We start from the raw sequence: 23,626 nt of genomic DNA on the forward strand, positions 1-23,626 counted from the left end.
TCACGATCCTTAAGCAACGATTCAAAGACAGCTTTTGGGCTGACTGGCACATAATGTAGCTGTGCCTCAAAGTTTGAAGTGAGCTGCTCAGTTTGTAAAATGGTTAGAGATGGTAATTTGACAGAGGACAAGAAATGAACAGAGCATGCCATGGAGGTGAGAAAAGTTAGTCACCAAAACAAAGACAGACGGAGCACAAGTTACTACAGTGTGGGTACTAGGGCTGGGCCATATTATACCGTTCACGGTAATACCGGTATAATGTTAGGCAACGATAGGAAAATGAAATATCGCGATAGAATGGGAGTAAAACGCGCATGCGCAGTGCCTTTGTTTTCATACGCACATGGCCGATTGTTGAGTGAAACAGATGAACCAGAATTGGTTTGTAAAAATGGTGCAACTTCCGTGATGTGGAACTGGTTTGGTGTTTGTCCGTCAGATACACAACAAAGCACATTTTTTTGCAGAACATGCAAGCGGCCGTCGTTATTGTCAGTATTTGTCGGACTAAGATGCTCTTAAATCTGGGAGTAATCTGGGTCCTAAACTCCGTATGCTTCAGGTCAAACAACACTGCAGCATCACTTAGAGTTAAAAACTGTCTAAATTCTTTCATCTTTAATAAAACGATCAGCATTGCTGCTTTACCAGGTGTAACTATGAAAGTTTAACTTCCAGGCATCCATGAAAACAAAATTATTACATTTAACGGAGTTAGAAGTTAGCAGGAAGCTAGCGGAAGTTAGCTCGCTAGTTTCGCTAGTTACCTAAGCATGATATAGCATGTTCTGACTGAGAGATTTCTGAAAAAAATCAAACGTACAGCTCTGCTATCACTTCCAACATAAATGAAGACAGGAAACTAAACAGCAGTGACGTTTGTAGGGTTACTGAAGTTGGGCTAGCTGGTATATAATGATGTGCTACGTGATCGCTAGCGACACAGCTATGTTAGCATAACATAAACAGTGAAGCTGGAGGACGAACACTAACACTTTTCCACTTATAAAAGTTAACGTGAAGGTTCTTCATGGTTAGAGACAAATGCAATCGCATGGCAGGATGCTGTAAACGGACCAAACTTCAGTCAGGAGAACAACTGAGATAATCCATCCACAATACGAGGTTAGTCATTAATATACTGCAACAACATGGGAATAGAGCAGCTGCCAGAGAATTCAACATTAATGAATCAATGGTACAGAAGTGGAGGAAGCAAGAAGAATGAGTTTAATAAAGTTTGATTTATCTGACTGCTTTGTTTCGCTTAATGTGCCTTATAATCCCGTGCACCTTATGGTCCGAAAAATACGTACTGCACACTGCAGTTTAATGTTGCAAAGCACCTCTTTTTAACTTCAGTGGATATTATACATGGTTATGCTCAGGATATGTCAGCCCATTTCTACTGGAAATGCCTTTTGGTTAAACTTTCAGCAAGGAATTTGCATTTGCACTGTTAAATTTTTATAAAGCTTTAATGTACATAAAAACCAGCTTCTTGTTTAAGTGAAAATAAATGGAAGGTTGTCTTTTTGCGCTAGTAATGTTGTGGAGTTGTATTTTGTCTCGCATCAATTATATCGTCAGTTATATCGTTATCGCAAATTTTCAAATATATATCGTGATAAATATTTTTGGCCATATCACCCTGCTCTAGTGGGTACTATATCTGAGCTTAACTGCTGGTTACCTCAGAGAGTATAAATCCTTTCTGCGGAAAGCATTTGATGGGCAATTACCCCAATTATTTTCAATTGGGACTTATTAGTCACTAAAGCAAACTACTGCTACTACTGGATAAACTAGAAGTTGGCCATTGAATACTTGTTGGCCACAGTGGAAGACCTTGGTGACCTTTTACAGAATTCACACAGATATTTCTGGCATGAAATGGATGGTAAAAACTGAAAATGTGCCATTTTCACAGTTTCATTGTACAGGTCTCTTGCATAGACCTCTTTCTGTACAGCCTTTTCTGTATTTTATTAGTGAGACGCGTTCCACATACGCAGTTAATAAGTGAGTTCAGCTGTGTGTTTTGTGAATGACTTTTTATGTCTGAGAGCTGCTTCTACAATTCACTGTAGTATCTATAGCAACACCACTGACCCGGGAGGCACTTAAGTTGCAGGGAAAGGGTTGTGACAGGGAAGTGGGGTTTTTTTTTTTGGCTCTGAGTGGGAGAACTAAGTGGGATTCTGTGACTGGCTTGCCCTCTAGATTGTTTCATTTACTGTTACACAGAAAGTGTGCCTGCAAAGTCACATGCTGACTATTCACACACACCCACACAGTTTGAAAATCTATGAATAAATATAGCTAGTGTTTTGTTCTTTTTAAGTTTTTTGGGTTTTTTTTTTTTTTACTTTTTAACCTTTTCCGTCCCATCAGCCTAAGCACTTACTAGCACGATGGTTCAAGTAAATACTTTGCCGAAATAAGTAGGCTAAGAAAGAAAATGTCAGTCAGCCAAGAGCTTAACATGTCTGGAAATCTCCGTTGCATGTCTTGAATTTTCTTAGTTAAGAAGTCAAAAGCTCCTGATCGACTGAAGTTGGGTGAGTGTGGTCAGTCATCTGTCCCGTAACATGTAGGTCAGTGGATAAACCGATCTGTTGTAGACAGTACGGTTCTCATTAGTGTGCTGCTTTCCAGATTACTCTTTGGGCCAGCCAGCCCTGCAGTGCAGCATATCTTGTCCATTTCTGTTCGTCTTCACATCGAAGCAGCGCACCACCTTGAATAATAGTGTTATTTAAAAAACTGTTTTTACGTGGCAGTACAGCTCTTCGGCTCTGATAACTAACACTCAGGATCCATTAAAAAAATGGTTTTGTTTAAGATACAAAACAAAGTTTTTCAGGTATGTTGTCATAAATTCAAATACTGTAAATACCGGTATTAAGTAAAAAGTCTCACTGATTGCCTGACCTTTTTGTTTGTTTTTTGCATACCTTACATTAACTCATAATTACTACACCTTCTCTGTTAATTCATGCTGCATTCCCTCCTCCCTCTCTGACCACTCTTAATAGCATGCATCATACATGTGTTTATTTCTTCTTGCTTGGGTTGAATGGAGGCAGGCCCTCTGTCGTCTCCTCTGTTGATGGCCCAGATTACTCTAAGTACTTATACATGAGCTGGCCTCTTCCATAGAGAAGATTGTGTGGGAGGCTGACAGCCTTTTACATGTGCATACTTCATGTGAGTGTGGGTGAGTGCATACATGCAGCCATTATTAATGAGTGGGAAATGGAAGAATAGCTGACTGGTTCTGCATTTGGGACAATTGTGGACTGAATTGTCACAAAAGCTGTGGCAAACAAGTAGATCATACTGCCATCTCTACTACTTTGCACTCTCTAGAAAAAGAGGTCTGTGTTTTACTTTTTATTGGCCCAATATCACTCCTAAAATAAGTATGCTGTTGCTGTTTGTAGCAAAGTCTAACGGAAATACTTGCTCTCACCCACATAAAGCATGCAACGAAAATTTAAAGTCTACCACACTTCGGCGGCTCTGTCAGCCAGACAAGATACAGAGCGGATGAAGTATTCTGAGATGATTTTCTATGACAATACTCAGATTAAGATTAAGGGGGAGGGAAAGTCGCATTCTCTGCATGGTCCAAACAAAGCCCCTGTTGACCAAAGTCACATTCAATAGTGTGTACTACACTTTGATGAAAAATTGTGTAGATTTGATCTATAGAAAACATGCATTTAATTTCCTGCATACTTCCAGCAGTGCTTAACAACACCCCTCCTATCCACCTTTTAATCTGTTCATCCACATTGAGAGCAGAAAAGATTTTCTGTCTTATCGATATCAGTTTATTTTGGTGTAGAGAGTTTTGCATGAAACCAGTCAAGGACAAGGATTTCCAAAATAATGGCTGACTCATGGCTTACTTTTTTAATTTATATCCTCCACTTCATTGAACAGCATCACATTTGGCATATTTATGGAAAGTTAGATGTGAAAATTGGCTTTGCCCAAATGGTAAACAGAAAGAGTCCGTCTTTTCCAGGATATTTACTGAAGACCTAAAATAAAATTTATTTTTGTTCAGTAAAAATCTGTGTGGATTGATTCACTGGCAGTGATTATGTGCAGTGTATGCAAATTTGAGGAAAAAACTGGCAGCCCACTCCCTTGGAAGAAATAATAGTATTGAGTGTGCATGATGCAGCTTGCCAACTGCTTTGAGAGGTCCGTCTGCAAAAGTGCCTGGAGAGCCGTTACACACCAGACAGTGTACTGTGCTTTGGGACAGATTTTGGGCTGCATTATTATTTTTAAGTGTAATTCTCTAGTAACAAGTATTTCCATTTAAATTCCAGTGTTTGTTTGCCTTGTCCATTGTGACAGTTTTACCCTCCTCCTCAGATGTGATGAGATTTACAGACTAGCAAGAGACAGCCTCCTACAGCTTTCCGGGGAGGTTAAATTTATCCGATATCGCAGACTAAAGTAAGACGACCAAAAGTAAACATAGCCGGCAGCCCCATGGCTATTGAAAGAAACAGAATTGTAAATCAAATGGGTACTACTTCCTCCTACTTCTGTGCTTTATTAGAAACTGTGAGAAACAATAATGACTAATAGTCATATTGGATTTAAATGTGAGAGCCAAGGTTGACAAATGTTGAATTTTCCCTTTTATGATGATCTGAGTGATTTGTGGAAGTTGCACCAGAAGCTAAACATGACCGTTGTTTCACATCCATTTTTCTAATCTATTTAAGTCTTGATTGTTACTCTACGGGCTGATGCTGCTTTTTTGTTGTCATACTTATTCAAACTAAATGTGCGATTTTAATCATTTCCATTTCATTAAAGTTGATCAAATATCAACATCCTTGTGTTACACAGGAAGGGAAATGTGAAAGTAGCACTAGTCACCAGTCTGCCTCCTTATCGTCCTAGTCTCCTTCTTCATATCTCTCCATTTTCCCTCCATAGTGCCTCAGGATGTCCAAGCGGAGCCTGTTTGTTCGTCTGGTACCATGCCGCTGCTTGCGGGGCGAGGAGGAGATCGTAACATCGCTGGACTACTCCCACTGCAGCCTGGAGACTGTTCCTAAGGAGATCTTTAACTTCGAGAAGACCCTGCAAGAACTCTACCTCGATGCCAACCAGATCGAGGAGCTGCCTAAAGTAAGGCATGCATTGTGATGTATAGAAACCTTCAGTGTTTGTACATCTTTGTTGCTAGGAGTCTTTAAGGGATACAGTTGAGCTTTATTAAAAGTCGGGACATTTGTACATTTCTCATGAGACTGTATAGGTGAACCACATGTTAAACCACATGGTGTTTATAATTTCTTTTTTCCCCCCCCGCCTCATTCTACAAGCAACTGTTTAACTGCCAGTTACTCAACCGACTGAGCATGCCAGATAACGACCTGACAGTGTTGCCAGCAGCGATCGCAAACCTCATCAATCTCAGGGAGCTCGATGTCAGCAAAAACAGTAAGCAGGATGATTCCTTTGTAGAACCTTTTTGCTTTAAAGCCTGAAAACTTTCCTTTGAAATTTCAAACGTCGAAACTGTCTTTTTGTTGTCATGACGGCAAGAAAATATATGAACGCATTAATACCTTGTTTAGATTTGCTTTTTCAAAGATGAGACAAGGCGAAATGCCACAGCATGTTTAATTTGCTGTGTTTACGTCACAACATGACTCAAAAAACTGATCAATAGAGCAAGTGGACAAGCCCAGACCTGCAAGCAGCTAGAAACTCTCTCTCAAGTGAAATGGAAAAAACTGAAAGGGCGATATAAAGCTTCTTTGAGCTGGTTCTCTCACACACACACTGTAACAAAATATCTACAGGGTGAATTGTCAACTGTTTTGTAGAGTCGGAAGCAGCGGCATTTGTCAAAGTTTAACATTTACTGCTTTGATATTAAACATTTGCACTGTTGAACATGACAGGGCTTTGTACTTGAAGCCCTTTAAATGTTGCCTGTTTGATGAAAGCTTTCCACAGACACACTTGGTGCTCTTCTAGGGTGACATTTAGAACAAAAAACAGGTGCAGAACAAAGTGTGTGAGGCTGCACACCGAATCAGTCAGATGACTCTGCTGTTTAAATAATTTCTGCCTTTTTAAAACAACAACAAAATGTATATTCAGTTTTTATATCAAATACATCTGCAATAAATTGACACAGTTTTAGCCTCCATATCACAATCATTATTTGTAGACTTTTGTAAATTGAAAGAAAACCAGTACCATGCAGTAGAAAAATTCAAAAGTATGATATTAAACAAGGACAAATGAACAACAACAAAATAACCCTGACAGTTTTTAAAAAAACATAATGGATGACTTCCAGTTTTAATTCAAAGAATGTAACAAAAATATTGCATTAATTGTCCATTCACTTTCTACATTTATCCATTGAAGCGGGGCTGGAGCCTATCCCAGCTGTTATAGGGTGAGAGGTGGGGAAGGACAGATTGACAACCCTGGACAGGTTGTCAAGCTGTCAGCCAATTAACAGAGAGACAGATGGCCACCCACACTCATGTGTGTGTGAGCTCCATGGTGGTGTTAGCATTATTGCCTCACAATAAGAAGGTCCTGAGTTCTAAACCAGTCTGTGTGGAGTTTACATGTCCATGTCTCCCTGTCTCCTCTGGGTACCAGCTTCCTCCCACAGTCCAAAGACATGAATGGATTTGGGTTAATTAGTGTTTCAAAACTGACCGCAAGGCGTGATTTAGACTTCTGTGGGGAATCCTGCAGTGGCTACAATGTAACCTAGTAAGTGGCAGACGTTGTTCCCAGTATTTATGCTTGTGCTGGACAATTATATTTTTTCCCTCCTTGGACACTTTGTTGCGGTGGGGTTTTGGGGGGCAAACATATTTGTCCTTCTTGTTTTTCCGTTTCTTAGTACATTCACTAATATCCATTACAAAAGTTTCAGCAGTCTCCCTCTAGGAATTTGCTGATGTTTATAGGTCCTTAGATCGGTGTTATTATTTTTCCTCCCTATATTGAGGCAATGGTCATCACTCGATCACTAATAAATTCAAAAACTGCCAAGAAAAAGCCAATAAATGCACAGCAGTAATCAGTCATTGTGTAGTTATATTTCTAGTTAGGATGTAACAGAGGTTATGTGCACAGATTCCCCACCAAAACATAAATCCCCAGCAAGTGTGAATGTAAGTGAAAATTGCATTAACTGGCTGGTAATTACACCCATTTTTTAAACGGTCTCTTCGTTACTTGCAGCTCAGAAGTAGTTGGACATTTGAATAGTAAGCTGCTCCATCAGCAGGTGTGGTTCCCGATTGTTTCCTCATTGTTTAAAATAAATCTGGAGCTGACTCTGGGGTTTGACTTTGCATTTGGTAGCTATTCATATGAACTCTTAACTAGACCAAGGTGTGGTCAGTGTAAGTCAAGTGTGGGAACAGAAAGGCCAATTTGAAAGGAAAACAAAAGGCCTTCCAGTTCTGGTATACCCAATTTGTACCAGGAAGATGTTAAGAGAAAAAAAACATATACAAAAGGCAAGGAAGAGCTCATACTACATCCTCTTTCAAAATGACATGGCATGTATGTTTGCCAGAGGAACTGGTTCACTAGTGTTTCTAGATGAAGTGACTGTTGAAGCAACAGGATGAATGTTTAAAACGTATAGCTTACACTGTGCTGAAAAGCTGCAAGACTAAAAGGCTGGTGCTTTACAGTGCAGATGGATAATGACCCCAAAACCCCAAAAGTTGTTTAAGGCAATGAAAGGGAATGTTCTTAAATGGCAGAGTCACTCACATGACCTCAGCTGAGTTGAGATGCCTTTTAGTGAAAGCAGAGAGACTCACAAACAAGCAGCAAAAGCCTGGCAGAGCATCTCGAGGGAGGACATGCAGCATTTAATGATGTCTGTGGAAAGGATTGCTACAGATTCCCATTTAAGTAATAATAATTATATTTATAATAATGCTAGTTTGTCCAATTACTTTGGCCTGTGTAAAAGACAGGACTGTAAATTATTAAAGGTGAATGCAAAAAATTGATTTGCATCTTGACTGCTTCATTTTAAATCCATGAGTGTTGTACAGATCCAAAGTTAGGGAAAATAGCCTGACTGTCCATACGCTTCTCTACCTGACTCCATAAAGAAGTTTGCACAGTCGGCAAAACCCTTTCAGGAACAGAGAGGTTAAAAAGGTACTTGGACTATAAACGAGTGTAAAAGCAGCCTTGACATTAAAGGATGTAGTGGCATTTTCATGAACCGGAGCTTCATGTCCCGTGTTTACATTAAATGGAGCTTATCCTTCCACACAAAGCACTTTAGCCTAAGTGTTGTGGGCATAAAAGAAAGTAGGTGGAAATAAACCGTGAGACTTGGTCACAATGCTCACCTTGCTGTGAAGGTTTGGTGAGAAGTTGCAGACTTCAAAATAGATCCCTCACCTTCTATTTTTGTTTTTGCTCTTTGTTTCCTGCTCTTTTATTATGTAACCGCATGCAGTTCTGCACTTTTCTTCTCTCTTTTCAGTGAAGACAAAAAATAAGGGCGAAGAAAGGTGCAGAGCTGCTCTTATTATACCACGATCACACTCTGTTCAGTCAGAGAACCTTTCTGGTTGTTTATTTGTGTTAAATAAGATGTCTTTCATTATGTTTTATCTTTTTTTCATTTGACGGGAGTAACAAAGCAGCTGAGACACACTGAGCAGATGTAGCTTTGTAGTCGTACTCCTGCCCTGCTGATGATAATTTTTGATGACTTCTGTTTCTCTCCAGGCATCCAGGACTTTCCAGAGAACATCAAGAACTGCAAAGGCCTAGCAATTGTAGAAGCCAGTGTGAATCCCATATCCAAGTGAGTTCGGCTTTCCCTCACCTAACACATTTTAGTTTAATGTTCCCTATGAAGTTTGGGTTCCTAGTGTTCTTGCAGAGGCTTACGAGGCTGCTTGTGTGTTCTCATTCGCGTTCTTGCCTTTGCATGTGTTATCAGGCTCCCTGAAGGCTTCACTCAGCTTCTGAGTCTGACGCAGCTCTACCTGAACGATGCCTTTCTGGAGTTCCTACCAGCCAGCTTCGGCAGGTCGGTTTCTTCCCTGGTTTGTCACACGCTGGACTTGATGGAGTCATGATACTGACATTTGAATTTTCTAAATGCAGTCAAGTCATTAACAACCGCAGAAATGCAACACAAAATGATGCTAGCTCGATAAGATGACCCAGTAGAAGTGATTTTGATTCATACTGTGGGCTACACCTGTGCTGTGTGGCACCAGGACCAAGTACTACTTATGTCATGTCAACAGCACAAAAGTGATGCAGCGAGCATTCACAGAACTATTATATCTCTCAGACCTGGCTTACCATTAATTCTTTAGCATTTACATTTAAGTCATACTGGAGAAACACACAGCTTTAAAAAATGATCACTTTATTTAAAATGATCATGTTGTCTTCTTAACATTTACTTACTATACTTTTCAATATATAGTTAGGCTACACAGATTATTAATCACTTTCATTACTTGCGTGTTACACAAGTTTGTGTTGAGCCTTCTGAATGCAGAAAACGTGATGTGATCTGGTGCTGATTCCATCTTTATATTTCTTCCTTTTAGTACTAGTTCTATACAAGAGAAGATTACATCAGACTTTTTTTGCTGTCATGTAACTGCACATCATAGCTGCTTAGTGAAAGATAAGCCGGCTGAGAAAATCATGGCCGCTAAGCTTCAAAAGCCATTTCACATAATATCCCTTTTGGGGAAAATCAACTAATTATGACAATGATTTTTTTTTCCTGCTTGCAGGTTGACTAAGCTACAAATCCTGGAGCTGAGGGAGAATCAGTTAAAGATGTTGCCAAAGTAGGTGGTTTTTATTTAGCAAACCTTCCAAATGTGAAATATGAAGAATGTTCTTTTTTTTAATTAAAAATAATAATAAAAGCAGAGTCTCTCTGAAATTAAGTCGCTTTATGAACCGCGACAAGATTTTTTTTTTTTTTTTTTTTAATCCCTACTTCCTCATTGTCCTCTTCCTCTTGCACCCCCTGCAATGTCTGTCCTTTATCCTTTGTTTTAATCATAGACTCTTTCTCTAAACCTCTAACTGTAGTATTAAATTCCACTGTGTTACATAAGAGTCCCCTTTACTTGGCCACTTGCGCTGACAGGTTTTATAATCCTCTACTGAGACAGTGGTGAAGGTCTTTTTGCTATTTGAGAAGTGTGCTGTGAGACTGAATGTCCCACAGATATTAGAGAAAGCTCCAGGTGATTTTTGGGGGAAGTCACCGTCTCCCTGGTTTCTCTTTAATTTCTGTCACACTTGACTAGCTTTACCATCTTACCATACTTAACGATACTTGCCTTTTTTTCCCCCTTCCCCCCTCTGTCTGAGTTTCCTTTTATAATCTCCCCTTTATTATTATTATTATTTTTTGCATTTATTTTTCACTGACTGATGTTCCAGCCGGTGTATAAAGTGCAGTACAGTCAGTGCCACAGCTCGGAGCGGATCCCTTTTTTCTGGCTGTGTTTATGTGACAGAGGCCAGACCTGTTAAAGTCTGGAGGCCTGACAAAGAAAGGGACTAATGATCGGGAGCGTTGCCAGTGCAACACACAAGCATTTCAGAGATGTAAACAATGTGTGCAAAGGGGTGCAATAGAAGTCTTCTCAGGGTTTTCATGTAGAAGCTGCTGCCTCTATTCTCCATCTCTCTCCTCTGGTGCACAGACACACACTGAGCACATACATAAACCAAGTGTTTTAAAGAAGGCTGCAGTGTTCCTCACTCAGGGTCATAAGCCCCTTAGTGCTGTTTTTTTAACTGGTGAACTCACTTTCTAGATTAGCCAAAACAGCTCTTTCTCACCCTTTTTTAGCTGTTTGGTTTGGTGTGGGGTTTTTTGTGGTGTGGGGAGAAACACTGTTCGTTCCTTGGTATCATTTCTGTCCCACAAGTACATTTCCACTAACACAGTTTTCACGGTGTCTTGATTTGCTTTATGGTTGGGATTATACTTTTTAATCAACTTTTATATTATATTCATATTGTGAAAATTGACAGTCAATGGAAATGTTTTATTTTTATTTTGCTTTTATTTGTGCGTGTGCGTGTCTGTGTACGTGCTACGTTTTTGTTTTTTGCTGCTGGCAGTAAAGGACAAATGTCCTCTAAGGTGTCTTGTTATTCGATCTGTGAGGAAAGAGTTGTTCTTAATCACTAATAATAAGCCTCTGTGAAAATATTTTCTCTCCAGTTGTCTGTTGTGCTGTGGTCAGTTAAATCAGTGTTGTAAGCAGTGCGTGTTTACAGTGTAGGGGAGAATGTGAGCCTGCGGCCTGAATGTGAGAGAAAATTTGGAGCAAGGCTTAGGGCACATTTTCCATTATTTAGAGCATATTTCTATCACGCCTAAGCTCTAAAAGGTATTTATTTCCACATAAAATTATTCAGTGACAGGAGCGAAGGCGGAGCATGTGTGCTTTCCAAATCGAACAGCATGAAAACTGACTGACAGTGGCATAGAGGAGGAATTTTCTTATGGCTGTTTTTTTTTTCTTCTTTAATATGTAAACCATGAAATTCATGTGTTTTTGTTGTTGTTGTTTTGTTTTTTATGTTTCCTTCTTGTGTGTCTGCAGAAGCATGCAGAAGCTCACACAGCTGGAGAGGTTGGACCTGGGGAGTAATGAGTTCACTGAAGTGGTGAGTATCCTTCAGTCAGTCTGTCACTGCTCGGGGCTCTCACCTCCTCCTTCCTTAATCTGTTCCCTGTCCTATTTTGGTTTTTTAAGCACGTATGTCGAAATGTTTCTTTTCCTTACACTCTGAACCGTCATTTATACATGATAATGTGATTGATTTTTTTTTTTTTAGCTTGCTCACAACTACGTGCTTTCTCTTTTCTACATGTGCAGCCTGAGGTGGTGGAGTGGCTGACTGGACTCAAGGAGCTGTGGATGGACGGGAACAAGCTGACCTTTTTACCTGGGGTATCATATACGCTCATATTCCCGTTCAGTGACTGCTGCGTCTTAACACATCATCTTGAGATTATTTCCCTCGATTCTCCCCCAGCCCCCCAAAACTGTGTGTCTCCTCAAGTCTTCATCAAAACGAGCTGCAGTCAGTTTACATCAGACTTTGAGCTCTCTGAAACCAGCAGAGAGGGCTGCGCTTTGAACGCGATTCTGTCGTAGGATGAACTCGCACAACAAAATGCATAGTTTTGGGTTTGCATATGTCCCCCAGAAAAAAAATCAGCTATGAATGAATTCTTATGTCGATGTGTTGACAGTCAGGATTTGTTAAATGAGGCTCTTCTTTCATCAAAATGACCAGCTTGTTTGTAAGTGGGTCATAATTAAAGCATTAGTTCTGCTGCCAGCATTTCAGTAGCATCAGCTGTAATCACAATCTGGCCTTTTATAAGCCATGACGTCTGTGGAGTATGAAACAAACCATTAAGTGTTACTCCTTTTATTAGCAGAACAGTGTTTTCAGCCTAAAATAAGTGTGATATTGTCTCCCACTGTGCGATTATATCATGTCTGCATATATAGTTATTTACTTCACTGCAGAAAATGTTAGTTAACTGCTTGTTTGTGATCATTTTAATTTACTGCCACAGTTTGCATCTCATACTGCTGCATAAATTAAGGGTGACTTTTTATTTTATTTTGTGCAGATGTTGGGGACACTAAAACAACTGGTGTATCTAGACGTGTCGAAGAACAACTTGGAGATGGTGGATGAACAAATCCGCGGCTGTGAGAATCTACAGGACCTTCTGCTCTCCAACAATGCTCTCACACAGCTGCCAGGCTCCATCGGTAAAGATCTGACACACACACACACACACACACACACACACACACACACACACACACACACACACACACACACACACACACACCGTATTAGAAGACCTGTTATGAAACACCTTAACTCTCTTTTAGCTGTTGCCAGCTTTTAAATCTTTCCAAGCCCTTCATCAGTGAAAAAGCCTCTCTTGTCTCTTTCTATGTCTCTTTTAGCACTTGCAGTGTGAGCCGACGGGACAGTACTACCACAAGACTTTATTTTTCTGTGTCATTTTCTCTATTAGAAACTGATCTATATATAATTGCAACAGAGCATGAAACTGATGTGCTGCATAATAACCTTTTACTTATTTTTCAGTATTCAGTGTTATTTTTGGTTTTTGATGAAACCAAATTATGCTAACAATATAAAACTGTAGTGAAGTACACAGTGAGATACTCATAACATATTGTGATGTCTGTAACAGAAGAAATACAATTATTCAAATATTTCTACAGCTCAGGATTGCTTTTACCCAACCCTTATTAATCTCTAATGAATTAGGTTCCAATTACTCATGTATTCAAATGTCACGGGTATGAAACATTTAGCAATATCAATGCAGCTTACTCATTTATGATTCACTGCGTCGTTTTGTTTTTCTTTGTGGACAAATAGAAATAAAACACCATATTCAATTTGGGTTACATTTGTGACAAGTTGTTAAGTGACCAGTAAAAATAAATAAATTGCTCAAAAATTAAGAAACTGATATTTAGTATTATACATATTAAGAATAAAGTTATTTGTGTAAAAAAACAAAACTCCACAGGTTTTAAACCAGTGTAAAGACAGACACATTGGCTCACAAAGGTAAATATGATTTAAACATGAGGTTAAAAGTTCTGTAAAATAAAATCATTGAGTACAATAATGTAGACTTATATTAGATGTTCTGGGCAAGCCTAAAAAAAAGCAACCTGGATCAGCAGTTTTCTTCCAGCCATGAGGGACACAGTTAACTCAGCATTAAGGCCTCCGTCGCACAGACCTACAGACCAGCTAGCAACCATCTGGAAAATGTATGCGCCACTTGGTGGAGGTTGCTGCCAATTGCTATGAAACCAATGAACCCCATTCCATTCGATTTCAATTCAGTTTTATTTATATAGCACCAAATCATAACAACATTCACCTCAAGGTTATTTATAAAGATAAAGACCCTACAATAATAGGGAGAAACCCCAACAGTCAGATCACCCCGTATAAGCAAGTAGTTGGCGACAGTAGGAAGGAAAATCTCCCAAACAGAACGTGTCAGTGGCAGCGATGCTGCCCCATTAACCCTCAGCAGTGCAGAGCCCGACAACTTCTCTGTGCGACTGGGTGACAGACAGCTGACAATTGTGTTGGCTACTTTTTTCCCCCCTTTTTCAAATGTTAATTTTGACAAATAGGTGCCTATTTTTCGAAATAAATTGTAAAGCTACATTTATAATATTTATTGACAGTCATAATTTTGAATGGCATACTTACTCCCATCCCTTTTGCAAAAAACAAGACTAATAAAATCCTTTAAATTCATGCAAACACTGCTGTTGAAATCATGGTTGATGACGACTGCTATAGCCATTACTGTATTGACAGTATGAATGAATCTAATTAACTGGTGTGTAATGGATCTTCCTCTTTACTGCGTACCAGCAAGTGATAGTCAATAACTGATCTGAGCTGTTGTCGACGCCTTCCTGATCCTAGCTCTCTGTTCCTTTTTTTTAAAGGCACCCTGAAGAAACTGACTGCACTGAAAGTGGATGAAAATCAGCTGATGTACTTGCCAGATTCCATTGGAGGGTGAGCATCACAGCAATAGATTTGATAACAGCAGAGTAAACCCTGAGCTCAGTGGATTATTGTGTCGTTTTTTTTATATCTGGAATCCATTGATCTGATAAAATGTTTTCTGGAAAAAGTAAATATCCCCATTAAAGAGAATGCAACCCCTGCTCGGTTTGTTTTGGTCTCGCGCTGATGATTGGTAGCTTAGTAATGGCTATGGCTATAAAGAGTGGTTATGAATGTCAAGTCTTTGAATCTGCCATAGCGATTTAAGGACAGTTCATCCATTTGCTTCAGTGTGGAAGGGCTGCTGGTAAACACTGGTCTCATGTCCCTCATAGGCAGTAATGATATGAAATCCTGTGTTACTATTCAGAGGTTTTTCCGTCTAATGTATACAGGTAAACCCTCAGTCGCCAGCTGCTGAGTACCGAGCCAGGTCCACACGCTGATCCTCTTTCTACTCTGAATCATTGACACACAGTTGACAAAGATTAGGTTCCATTTAATCCATGCTTTTATTTTTTTAATCCGCCCCCTCCAACATCCATGAGAAAGACAAATCTACATTACCTGATAAAAACAATTGTATCTGTGCAGTTTTTTATTACTGTTTTCAAACACCCTCAATTGCCCCTTATGTTAGAATGTGCCGCCTTATGTACTTTGACGTAGATTATGTGACAAAGCCTATGGTTTAGCTTAATCCCATGCAAGGGTTTTAGTTTAAGCAAGCTCATTTCCTCCCCCATTTATATGTAGCTGGTTTCGTTTTACTTCGCCACTTGTCCACTGGGGTTTTTTCGTTTCCCTGGTGTATTTTTAGTAGACAGGCGTCAGATCCTTGTGGCGTTTCATGGTACTGTAGCATATGAGCTTTCTGGACGTGGGGCTGCTTTGCATTAATATGAAACCCAGCGTGCATTTACATTTTTCACTCAGCAAAATTCCGCTTAAAGGATGTCCCATGAAATATTTGAGATTTGCATTTGCATCAGTCTATTTGTGTTTCACCGTCACTGTACAGTAACATTGATCAGAGCTTTTCTTATTTAGTTACTTAGCTGTTCATTATTTAATAGTCTCTGTGAAGAATTTAAAGAGATCAGAATGCACTGACGGTTGTAAGCAATGAAACCAGATGCATGTTAGTATGCTTAACAAAAAGAGCCACCTAAATGTGGTAGCAGCGCTGTGTTCAGTTTCTTCAGCATGTGTTTGAAGCCCAGCAGCTGCCGTCTGAAAGAGCTTTTTCAGAAAGAGCAAAACTCCAAGTGAATCTTGTGCTAACATCCTAGACATTACATGGCTGTCTGCTTAACATCCTTCAGCCATCCTGAGCTTTCTAGTAAGTAATAGCTTGCTTAGCTACAAATCTTAATATTGTTATTGAAGCCCTGTCCATTGGCCGTTCCTTTGGAGTTGATGTTGCTCTTGGTAATCTTCTTAAATATTTCCCACCCTGTTATGACTGTCTGTGGCAGTTTAGAGCTAAGATGATCTTAATTTAGTACCTGCCCACTTGGTGGTGTTAATGGCTTTTTCACCTGTTAACAAATTGATATTGCAGCCAGAGAGCGAAGAAATTGTAGCACGTAGGAACAATAATGTACCACAGACAGGGATCCTACCATATCATCCTTCTTTCCCTAACCCATCTCAACCTAATTTTCTGTCTCTGCAAACAGTGTAGGATATGTGACTGCGCAAAGGACCGCAGAAATAAGTTCACCACGTCACACACAGTCTAATCCCAGATTGCGCGCATTGATATAATTTACATAAATTAGATAAACACGTTTACTGTATTTAATAAATAGGTCTCAAGTTATACTGGTGTGTGTGTGTGTGTGTGTGTGTGTGTGTGTGTGTGTGTGTGTGTGTGTGTGGACATGCAGATGTCCAATCAGAGATGAGCAAAAACGAAATTAAATAAAAAAATGTATTGGTGTTCTCCATTGCAGCAGTATGTTCAGTATTTCTTTGTTTGTAAGTGTCTGGCTGCTGGTGGTAACTTCTTGGCAATTTAACTGCAAAAAAACTGCCATTAAAGTGGATTTTTGCCATGTCTCTCTGCATCAGGCTGACATGCATTGATGAGCTGGATTGCAGTTTCAATGAGATTGAAGCGTTGCCAGCCACCATTGGCCAGTGTGTCAATATGCGCACCTTTGCTGCAGATCACAACTTCCTTGCCCAGCTTCCACCCGAGGTGAGTGTGCACATCGGTTTGTAGATTTTAATCCGTGTGTTCACTGTCTGCAGTGAGAGTCATTGGTGTGCTCGCTTCACAGATGGGCAACTGGAAGAGGGCAACTGTGCTGTTTCTACATTCCAACAAGCTGGAGTCTTTGCCCGAGGAGATGGGCGACATGCAAAAGCTCAAAGTCGTCAACCTCAGCAACAACAAGTGAGCCTTCTCTGCTTGTTGTATTTTTATTTTTTTTGTATTTTTTAGAAACTCTGGCCTGATTTTAAATATTATCTAAATCCAAACATGCAATTGCTGTAGTCTTCTGTTTTTTGTTGTGCATCAGATCTATTTGCAATTATTTACTTTGTTCAGACTAAACAAGGTGTTAACTATGAAATCTACACATTTTGTTCCAGATTTTATCAGAAGTACACAACATAACTGACAAAACAATTGTTAGATTAGTTGATAAAATTAAATAATATATAATCAATTTTACGTACTTTAAATCCAGGACATTTTAAAAGCAGTGATTCCTTCACTATGTAAAGCTACCAGTTAATAAAAGCAATCAAATGTCTTGTCTTACGCTTATTTTCAAATGTGGAGTTTGAAATTGTACCTGCTGATTACAGTATTGTGATGAAGGCTTATTAGAATGAAAAAAGGGTAAGGTCTTGATCGTTTCCTTTTTTAAGAAAAAAGGGACATTTTCCAGGCTTCTCTTTTATAGTCGGCCTGCTTAGATCAAATTTGCCTGACAAAATGAATTAAATTGACTTTTTTTTTTTTAACTCGCCCAGGAAAGCAGTTTTAAGCGTTTTGGTGACTGAGTTTTGTTTTTTTGTTTTTTGTTCTACTTCAGGTTGAAGAATCTTCCGTACAGTTTCACCAAACTGACTGAGCTGACTGCAATGTGGCTGTCTGAAAATCAGGTAAGACTGCACAAGTATTCGGCATAAAACAATAAGGCCTCTGGGTTCAGAGGTGTCAGATGGGGACAGCAATAGCAGGAGCGTCTGTGACTCGCACTAAAAATTCAGCTGTAAATCAAGAAGCCTTCCCGGTAGCTCGCAGGAAGGTACATCTAACCACTTCCAGGACATCTGATCTAATGCAGGTCAGATTGGATGACCAGTCTTTCAAACAGAGTAGAGGTTTCTGGCACAAGTTCATTTACAGCTAAAGAGGTTGAAGCACCAGTAACACTTGTATTATAAAGAACCTCTGTATTGCTTGATCAACACATTTGGGTCATTCTGTATTTCAAATTTAAAAGGATCCTAATGATTCTCAGAAAATGCCCCCTTAATGGTTATTTGAGTGGCAATCTAGACAAGAAACCTTGACCACTGAATGTGTAAATCTGAATGACAAGGAGGGCATTTGTAAGACGAGACCGCAGCAGCCAGACGGAATTAAAGTGGTGTTCAAAATTACCAGGCAAGTTGAGGTGCATGAAATTTGGACTTAACAGGAAATGTCTGGTCGGCTCACATGAGAGCAAAAGGTTTATAATCCCAATTTGTCACAGCAAGGTGACTTTCTATTGTAAAGGAATACTTGACCTGGTCATATTGTCAGCATACAGAGGCAACGAAAGGATGGAGAACACTCTGTGGGACACTGTGGATTCAGTGTGTTGGCTTTTGTTCAGCTTATTTCCAAATTACAGTCTGACTCTGACTGCATTCTCAAATCAATTATTCATGCCTTTTCCCCTCTCCTGGCTAGACTGTCCCAAGGTTCTGTTTGGGTGCCTTAACAAATTGTCCCCAGGAAACTGCAGCTGTTTGAGAATGCTGCAGAGAGAAGATGTAGAGTCATCCACACAGCATCCATCACTGCTGTCCTGCTCTTATATAAACTGTCTGATTTGTAATGAATAAAATCTCTAAAATTTTGTGGTCCTTATATCTTTCCACAATCACTTTCCTACCTAAATAACTCCTAACAAGGACACTGCGAAGACAGGCAGTCTGCAACAGCTACATCAACACTAAGACACACGGATGCAGTTGGACAGGTGCAACAATGCAGACGGGGGCCTAAGGCAAGCTTAGAGCAGCCTCATCAACGAATGGATGACAGGAAGAGGCACCCAGATGTGTTAAAGTAATGTGAAGGCAAATTAGAAGTGAAGAAAGTCGGCGTGAAATAGCTGTGTAGAATTCGGGGAAGACGGGTTGAATTTATCACAGCTCCATCTTGTGATGTGTTATTTTCCCCTGCGGTTAAGTGTTCTCTTCCATATTAACGTTTTTGATGTCCCATGTATTTGTCAAAGAGCTGCTGATTTTACATGGCACTCAACCCCATATTTTGTCCACACAGTCAAAACCCCTGATCCCACTCCAGAAAGAGGAAGATCCAGAGACTCAGAAAACAGTGCTGACCAACTACATGTTCCCGCAGCAAATTAGGATTGAGGAATGTGAGTAACTGCTCTTTGTTTGATATACATTTCCAAGCTGTAAGTGGCAGACTATCAAACACTTCACTCACCCACCTGGGTTTCAGCATCAGGACTAAGTACTACTAGCACTGACATAAACCCTAAATTCTCATGGACATTCTTAGGTGTTAAGAAGACTATATTGTGTTACCCTCACAAAGTTTGATGACCTACAAGGATCCCTAAATGCATATTTTATAAAAGACCTTGTTATCTGAGACTGAAGCAGGGGAAACACTAGCCATCGTCTTCTTGTCAAGCACCTGTTTGTTTGGTTTCCTTTTACAGCAGACGGCTCACACTGACAGTGTTGTATCTTTACTTTAGAGTAATTAGTGGTTCGTGGTCGGCGTGCTTGAGCTACTGAAATGGTCACGAGTCTTTTTTGAGACGTCGGGGATTTCTGTCACAGCCTGAACAGTTACGGCCCTGTGGCGGGCTTTACACCATTTGCCGTGTTTATTAGCTAGGGCTTGTTTCCGATCAAGCCTTTTCTTTTGCTTGGAAGCTGGAAGTATTCACAGCCTGACTGCAGTTAACATGTTTTACAACTTGTTGATATGGAGAGTACACAGCAGGTGACTCAGCGGGTTCACTGTGACTTCACGCTGTGGGGTGTTGTCAAGTGAGCTACAGTTGTGTGTGTAATCTTTTGAGCTGATGTTGTCAGAGAATTAGTCAAATGGGATCTCTTATCAGAAAATTCTACTACACACCTTCACACTTAGTCTCTCTATTGCTAAATCGAGAGCAGTAAGCTTTTTACAACAGGAAAACCACACTGATTGACACCTTCACAAATATTTCACAGCGTCTAATTGTCTGCTTGCTTCATTTCAGGCAAGTCGTACAGGAGTTATGGTGAAACAGAGACTGAGTTCAATCTTTCATGCTTTTTTCATTACCGATTAACCACAAACTTGCTTCTTTGCGTTTACGGTGGAGTATTCATACTGAAGATTAGTACATAGTAGCAAAATATTCTCTTGGAATTTTTGGATGCCATCACAGAAAAGGAATTTATTGCAACATCAGTTCCAGGGTTTAACAGCCCTGTTTGGTTCTTTTTGGAGTTTTTTGGGTTAACTCCCAATTTTCAAGTTCCTCCACAGCTCCCTTCAGTTTATTGGCATTCCTCGTGTTTCCTTTGCGCCATCTTGTGGTCACATTTATTATGTGACAGATTTAGGTTGAATTAAAAAGTCCTAATTTGGGTGGGAAAAAATTCAAAAAACAAATTTTACTTCACTGCCTGGCATTTTTATTTTTCCCCACAGACATTCCAAACTCTGACTCTGAGAGCTTTAATCCAACTCTGTGGGAGGAGCAACGCAAGCACCGAGCTCAGGTGGCCTTCGAATGTGACGAGGACAAAGATGAGAGAGAAACGCCCCCGAGGGTTAGTGCTGCACATTTGTTACTGCTTATATAATTGGAAAAGGAAAAACAACAGTGGCGACACGAATTACCGCAGCAGCAGGGGCTTTTTTGGACACAAATCTTCACTTTGTTTCCTCCTCTGCGGGGATGGGGTCTTATAAAATGGGATGTAATTTCTGCTTAACCCTGTCATCTCTAGCATGAAAGCAGTCCTATTTATTTCAGCGTGTTACCATTTTTGGTCAGCTTTAATTTTAAACTCTGTGTATTCAAACTGTTGTAGGAGGGAAACCTGAAGCGCTACCCTACACCATACCCAGACGAGCTGAAGAACATGGTGAAAACAGCCCAGTCGGTGGCTCACAGGCTCAAGGAGGATGAGTCGAGTGATGAGTCCAGCAAAGAAGCAAAACCTGTTGAGAGAAACCACATTGGAGTGCAGGATGTGGGGGTAAAGGTCAGTGAAGGGCTCCACTTGGAAAGAAACCAGCCTCTTTCATTTCTGGTGTCATGTTGTTGGATTCATTTAAATTCCCTTTTTAACCTCTCCATAAGGTTTTAATGCATAACTAATCACCTGGACTGTTTTTGTGCAGGTGATTGAAGCCCCCTGTCCCAATGGTGTAGCGTCAAACATGGAGGCCCAAGTGTCTGCCGACGTGTGTGGCCAAAATCTCTCTGCACCCGAAGCAAAGGACACTTCTGAGTCTTACAGCTCCCAGAAAATCCCCCTCAAGTCTTCAGAGGACTCGATGATGAACCACGAGGACACACTAGAGGTAATCCAAATAATTCAGTACTTCAGATTTTTAGGACTTCTCACAGTTACACAAACAAGAAGTACAAAGTGCTTCCTCTGTCTTTAGGATTCTGAGGAGCTGTCAGATGAAGAAGACGAGATGAAGATTGCAGAGCTCAGACCCCCTCTTATTGAGATTTCCATCAACCAGCCTAAAGTAGTGACTCTAAGTAAGGATAAAAAAGGTAACTATGAAGGATCTAAAGTGAAAATTGAAATGTCTGGATGCAGAACACTGACAGTAATTTCTGATTAACAGACGATGGGAAAGATGCAGATTCTTTGCTGGATGACACCGTGGCTAACAGTAACCAGAACAACAGTAACTGCTCATCTCCATCACGCATGTCAGACTCTGTGTCTCTGACCACAGACAGCAGCCAGGACAACTCTTTGTGCACACCTGAGAGAGAGGCAAAGATGCCTTTCCTACCAAAAAGCCGGTTAGTGCTTTTCCGTATGGTAATATACACTAAAGAGGGGAGTGCTCCTCCTGCTCTTATTTTACTCTTTCAGTATTTGTCCTCATTTCAGGCAAGGAGATGAGAATATGAACCAGCCTAAAGACACCACCCCTCTCCTCCATAATGGCAATGGCTCTGAAACGTCCCTCCAGGCCCTCTTAAAAACCCAGCAGGCACCACCAGAGAAAATGGGAGACTACGACCTGTCCATGGAAGCCAGACTGGCCTTCATTGAGAAGGAAATAAACAATGGTATGGGAGACACGTACACCAAGTGGGACCAGATTAATATGAATGTGACCAAGCTGCCAACTGACAACATGGTTCAGCTGGATGAGCTGGATAAAGGCAAGAATGGTTCGTTAGCTCAGGAGGAAGTGGACAGCAAAGAGGGTTACGATAACATGGATCATTTACAGAATGGAAATCGACAGGCAGGTGACTGCAACGATAGTCTGGGGAATAAAAGCCTAGGGATGAGAGGAGAAACAGCTGCTGTGCACGTGGCCTCGACAGGCGTGACAGCCTGCAGTGACATGTCTCTATCTCACAGCACTGAGGAACTGTCTCCAGAGAAAAGGTGCCATCCCCCGCAGGTGTTGAAGTCTCACAGCATCAGCAACATAGAAACAGGGGCCGTGAGGTTGTACTCCTTTGATGGAGATGATGACTCAGTGGGGACTAGGGTGGCAGGGGCCGGGCCAGGGCCAGGAGCTCAGGGCCAGAGCATAGTCAGGAGCAAGTCAGCCGGCCAGTTGCTCAATGATCAGACTCTCCTGGTCTACCCCAACTCCTCTGCGTCCTCTTCTGACCTGCTCTCCTCTTCTAAGCTTCCTGCCAACACAAGCAGACATCCAGTCTCCTCCAGCATGGCCATGGGAATCCCTCCTCCTCAGTACAACATACAATACACAAACAGTGACATGTCTAAAGAGGGTCTCTGGGGGCAGAGGACAGCCATGGCTTCAGAGCAACAAGGCTACCATCCTGCTCCTCCTCCACACTCACTAGCCAACACAAATTACTCAAACCGTAATCAGGCGCCTCCTTACCCTCTGCAGCCCCAGCAGAGAGGCCCTGCGATGGCTTCCAAACCTTCTGGGGAGATGTGGGCTATGGAGAGACTTCATTCTGCTGCAGGCCAGCCTAGAAGCAGCACCCTGCAGAGGCAAGGCAGCACTAGCTCCACGGCTTCCATGTCTGACCCAAGGCGTATGCAGTTGTCCGAAGGAGACTACATGACATACAGGGACATTCACACCCTCGCCAGAGGGCCACTAGCAATGAGTCACGCCATGCAGAGGCCCCTCTCAGCTCGCACTTACAGCATCGATGTACCCGGAGCTTCCAGGCCTCACAGCAGCAGGCCACCGGCCCATGAGCTTCCAGAACGGACCATGTCTGTTAGCGATTTTAATTACCAGCACAGCAGCCCCAGCAAGAGGCCCAACACCAGGGTGAAGTCTGAGCACTCACTCCTCGACGGGCCAGGACAGATGCAGGGAGGAATGGGAGCAGGGAGGGTTCCAGTAGACTGGAGAGACCAGGTGATGCGGCACATCGAGGCCAAGAAGATGGAAAAGGTAAAGAGTTTTATTATGAAAAAAGAGGTGTGTGTGTGTGTGTGTGTGATGTGTGTGTGTGTGTGTGTGTGTGTGTGTGTGTGCGCG

At 41.0% G+C, this 23,626-nt stretch overlaps 1 protein-coding gene across 3 annotated transcripts in view; it reads left to right on the plus strand.

Moving 5' to 3' along the window:
* erbin (erbb2 interacting protein) overlaps positions 1 to 23,626 on the plus strand; it is a 51,417-nt gene that overhangs the window by 21,038 nt on the left and 6,753 nt on the right. For 2 of the 3 annotated variants that reach the window (XM_005929791.3, XM_005929793.3), the window contains exons 2-20: positions 4,975 to 5,169; positions 5,367 to 5,484; positions 8,788 to 8,866; positions 9,005 to 9,094; positions 9,822 to 9,878; positions 11,664 to 11,727; positions 11,940 to 12,014; positions 12,710 to 12,854; positions 14,607 to 14,679; positions 16,747 to 16,876; positions 16,959 to 17,074; positions 17,724 to 17,793; positions 19,193 to 19,292; positions 20,591 to 20,712; positions 20,977 to 21,150; positions 21,290 to 21,472; positions 21,560 to 21,677; positions 21,752 to 21,935; positions 22,027 to 23,539. In XM_005929791.3, coding sequence (XP_005929853.1) covers positions 4,984 to 5,169; positions 5,367 to 5,484; positions 8,788 to 8,866; positions 9,005 to 9,094; positions 9,822 to 9,878; positions 11,664 to 11,727; positions 11,940 to 12,014; positions 12,710 to 12,854; positions 14,607 to 14,679; positions 16,747 to 16,876; positions 16,959 to 17,074; positions 17,724 to 17,793; positions 19,193 to 19,292; positions 20,591 to 20,712; positions 20,977 to 21,150; positions 21,290 to 21,472; positions 21,560 to 21,677; positions 21,752 to 21,935; positions 22,027 to 23,539 — 3,597 coding nt within the window. In that variant the 5' untranslated portion in view covers positions 4,975 to 4,983. The remainder of the gene's footprint in view (positions 1 to 4,974; positions 5,170 to 5,366; positions 5,485 to 8,787; positions 8,867 to 9,004; positions 9,095 to 9,821; positions 9,879 to 11,663; positions 11,728 to 11,939; positions 12,015 to 12,709; positions 12,855 to 14,606; positions 14,680 to 16,746; positions 16,877 to 16,958; positions 17,075 to 17,723; positions 17,794 to 19,192; positions 19,293 to 20,590; positions 20,713 to 20,976; positions 21,151 to 21,289; positions 21,473 to 21,559; positions 21,678 to 21,751; positions 21,936 to 22,026; positions 23,540 to 23,626) is intronic. The other variant, XM_005929792.3, reaches the window with a different exon arrangement.

This window comes from Haplochromis burtoni, unplaced genomic scaffold, assembly GCF_018398535.1.
Source record: "Haplochromis burtoni strain Fernald_Lab_line unplaced genomic scaffold, NCSU_Asbu1 Contig_107, whole genome shotgun sequence".
NCBI classification, from domain to species: Eukaryota; Metazoa; Chordata; class Actinopteri; order Cichliformes; family Cichlidae; genus Haplochromis; species Haplochromis burtoni.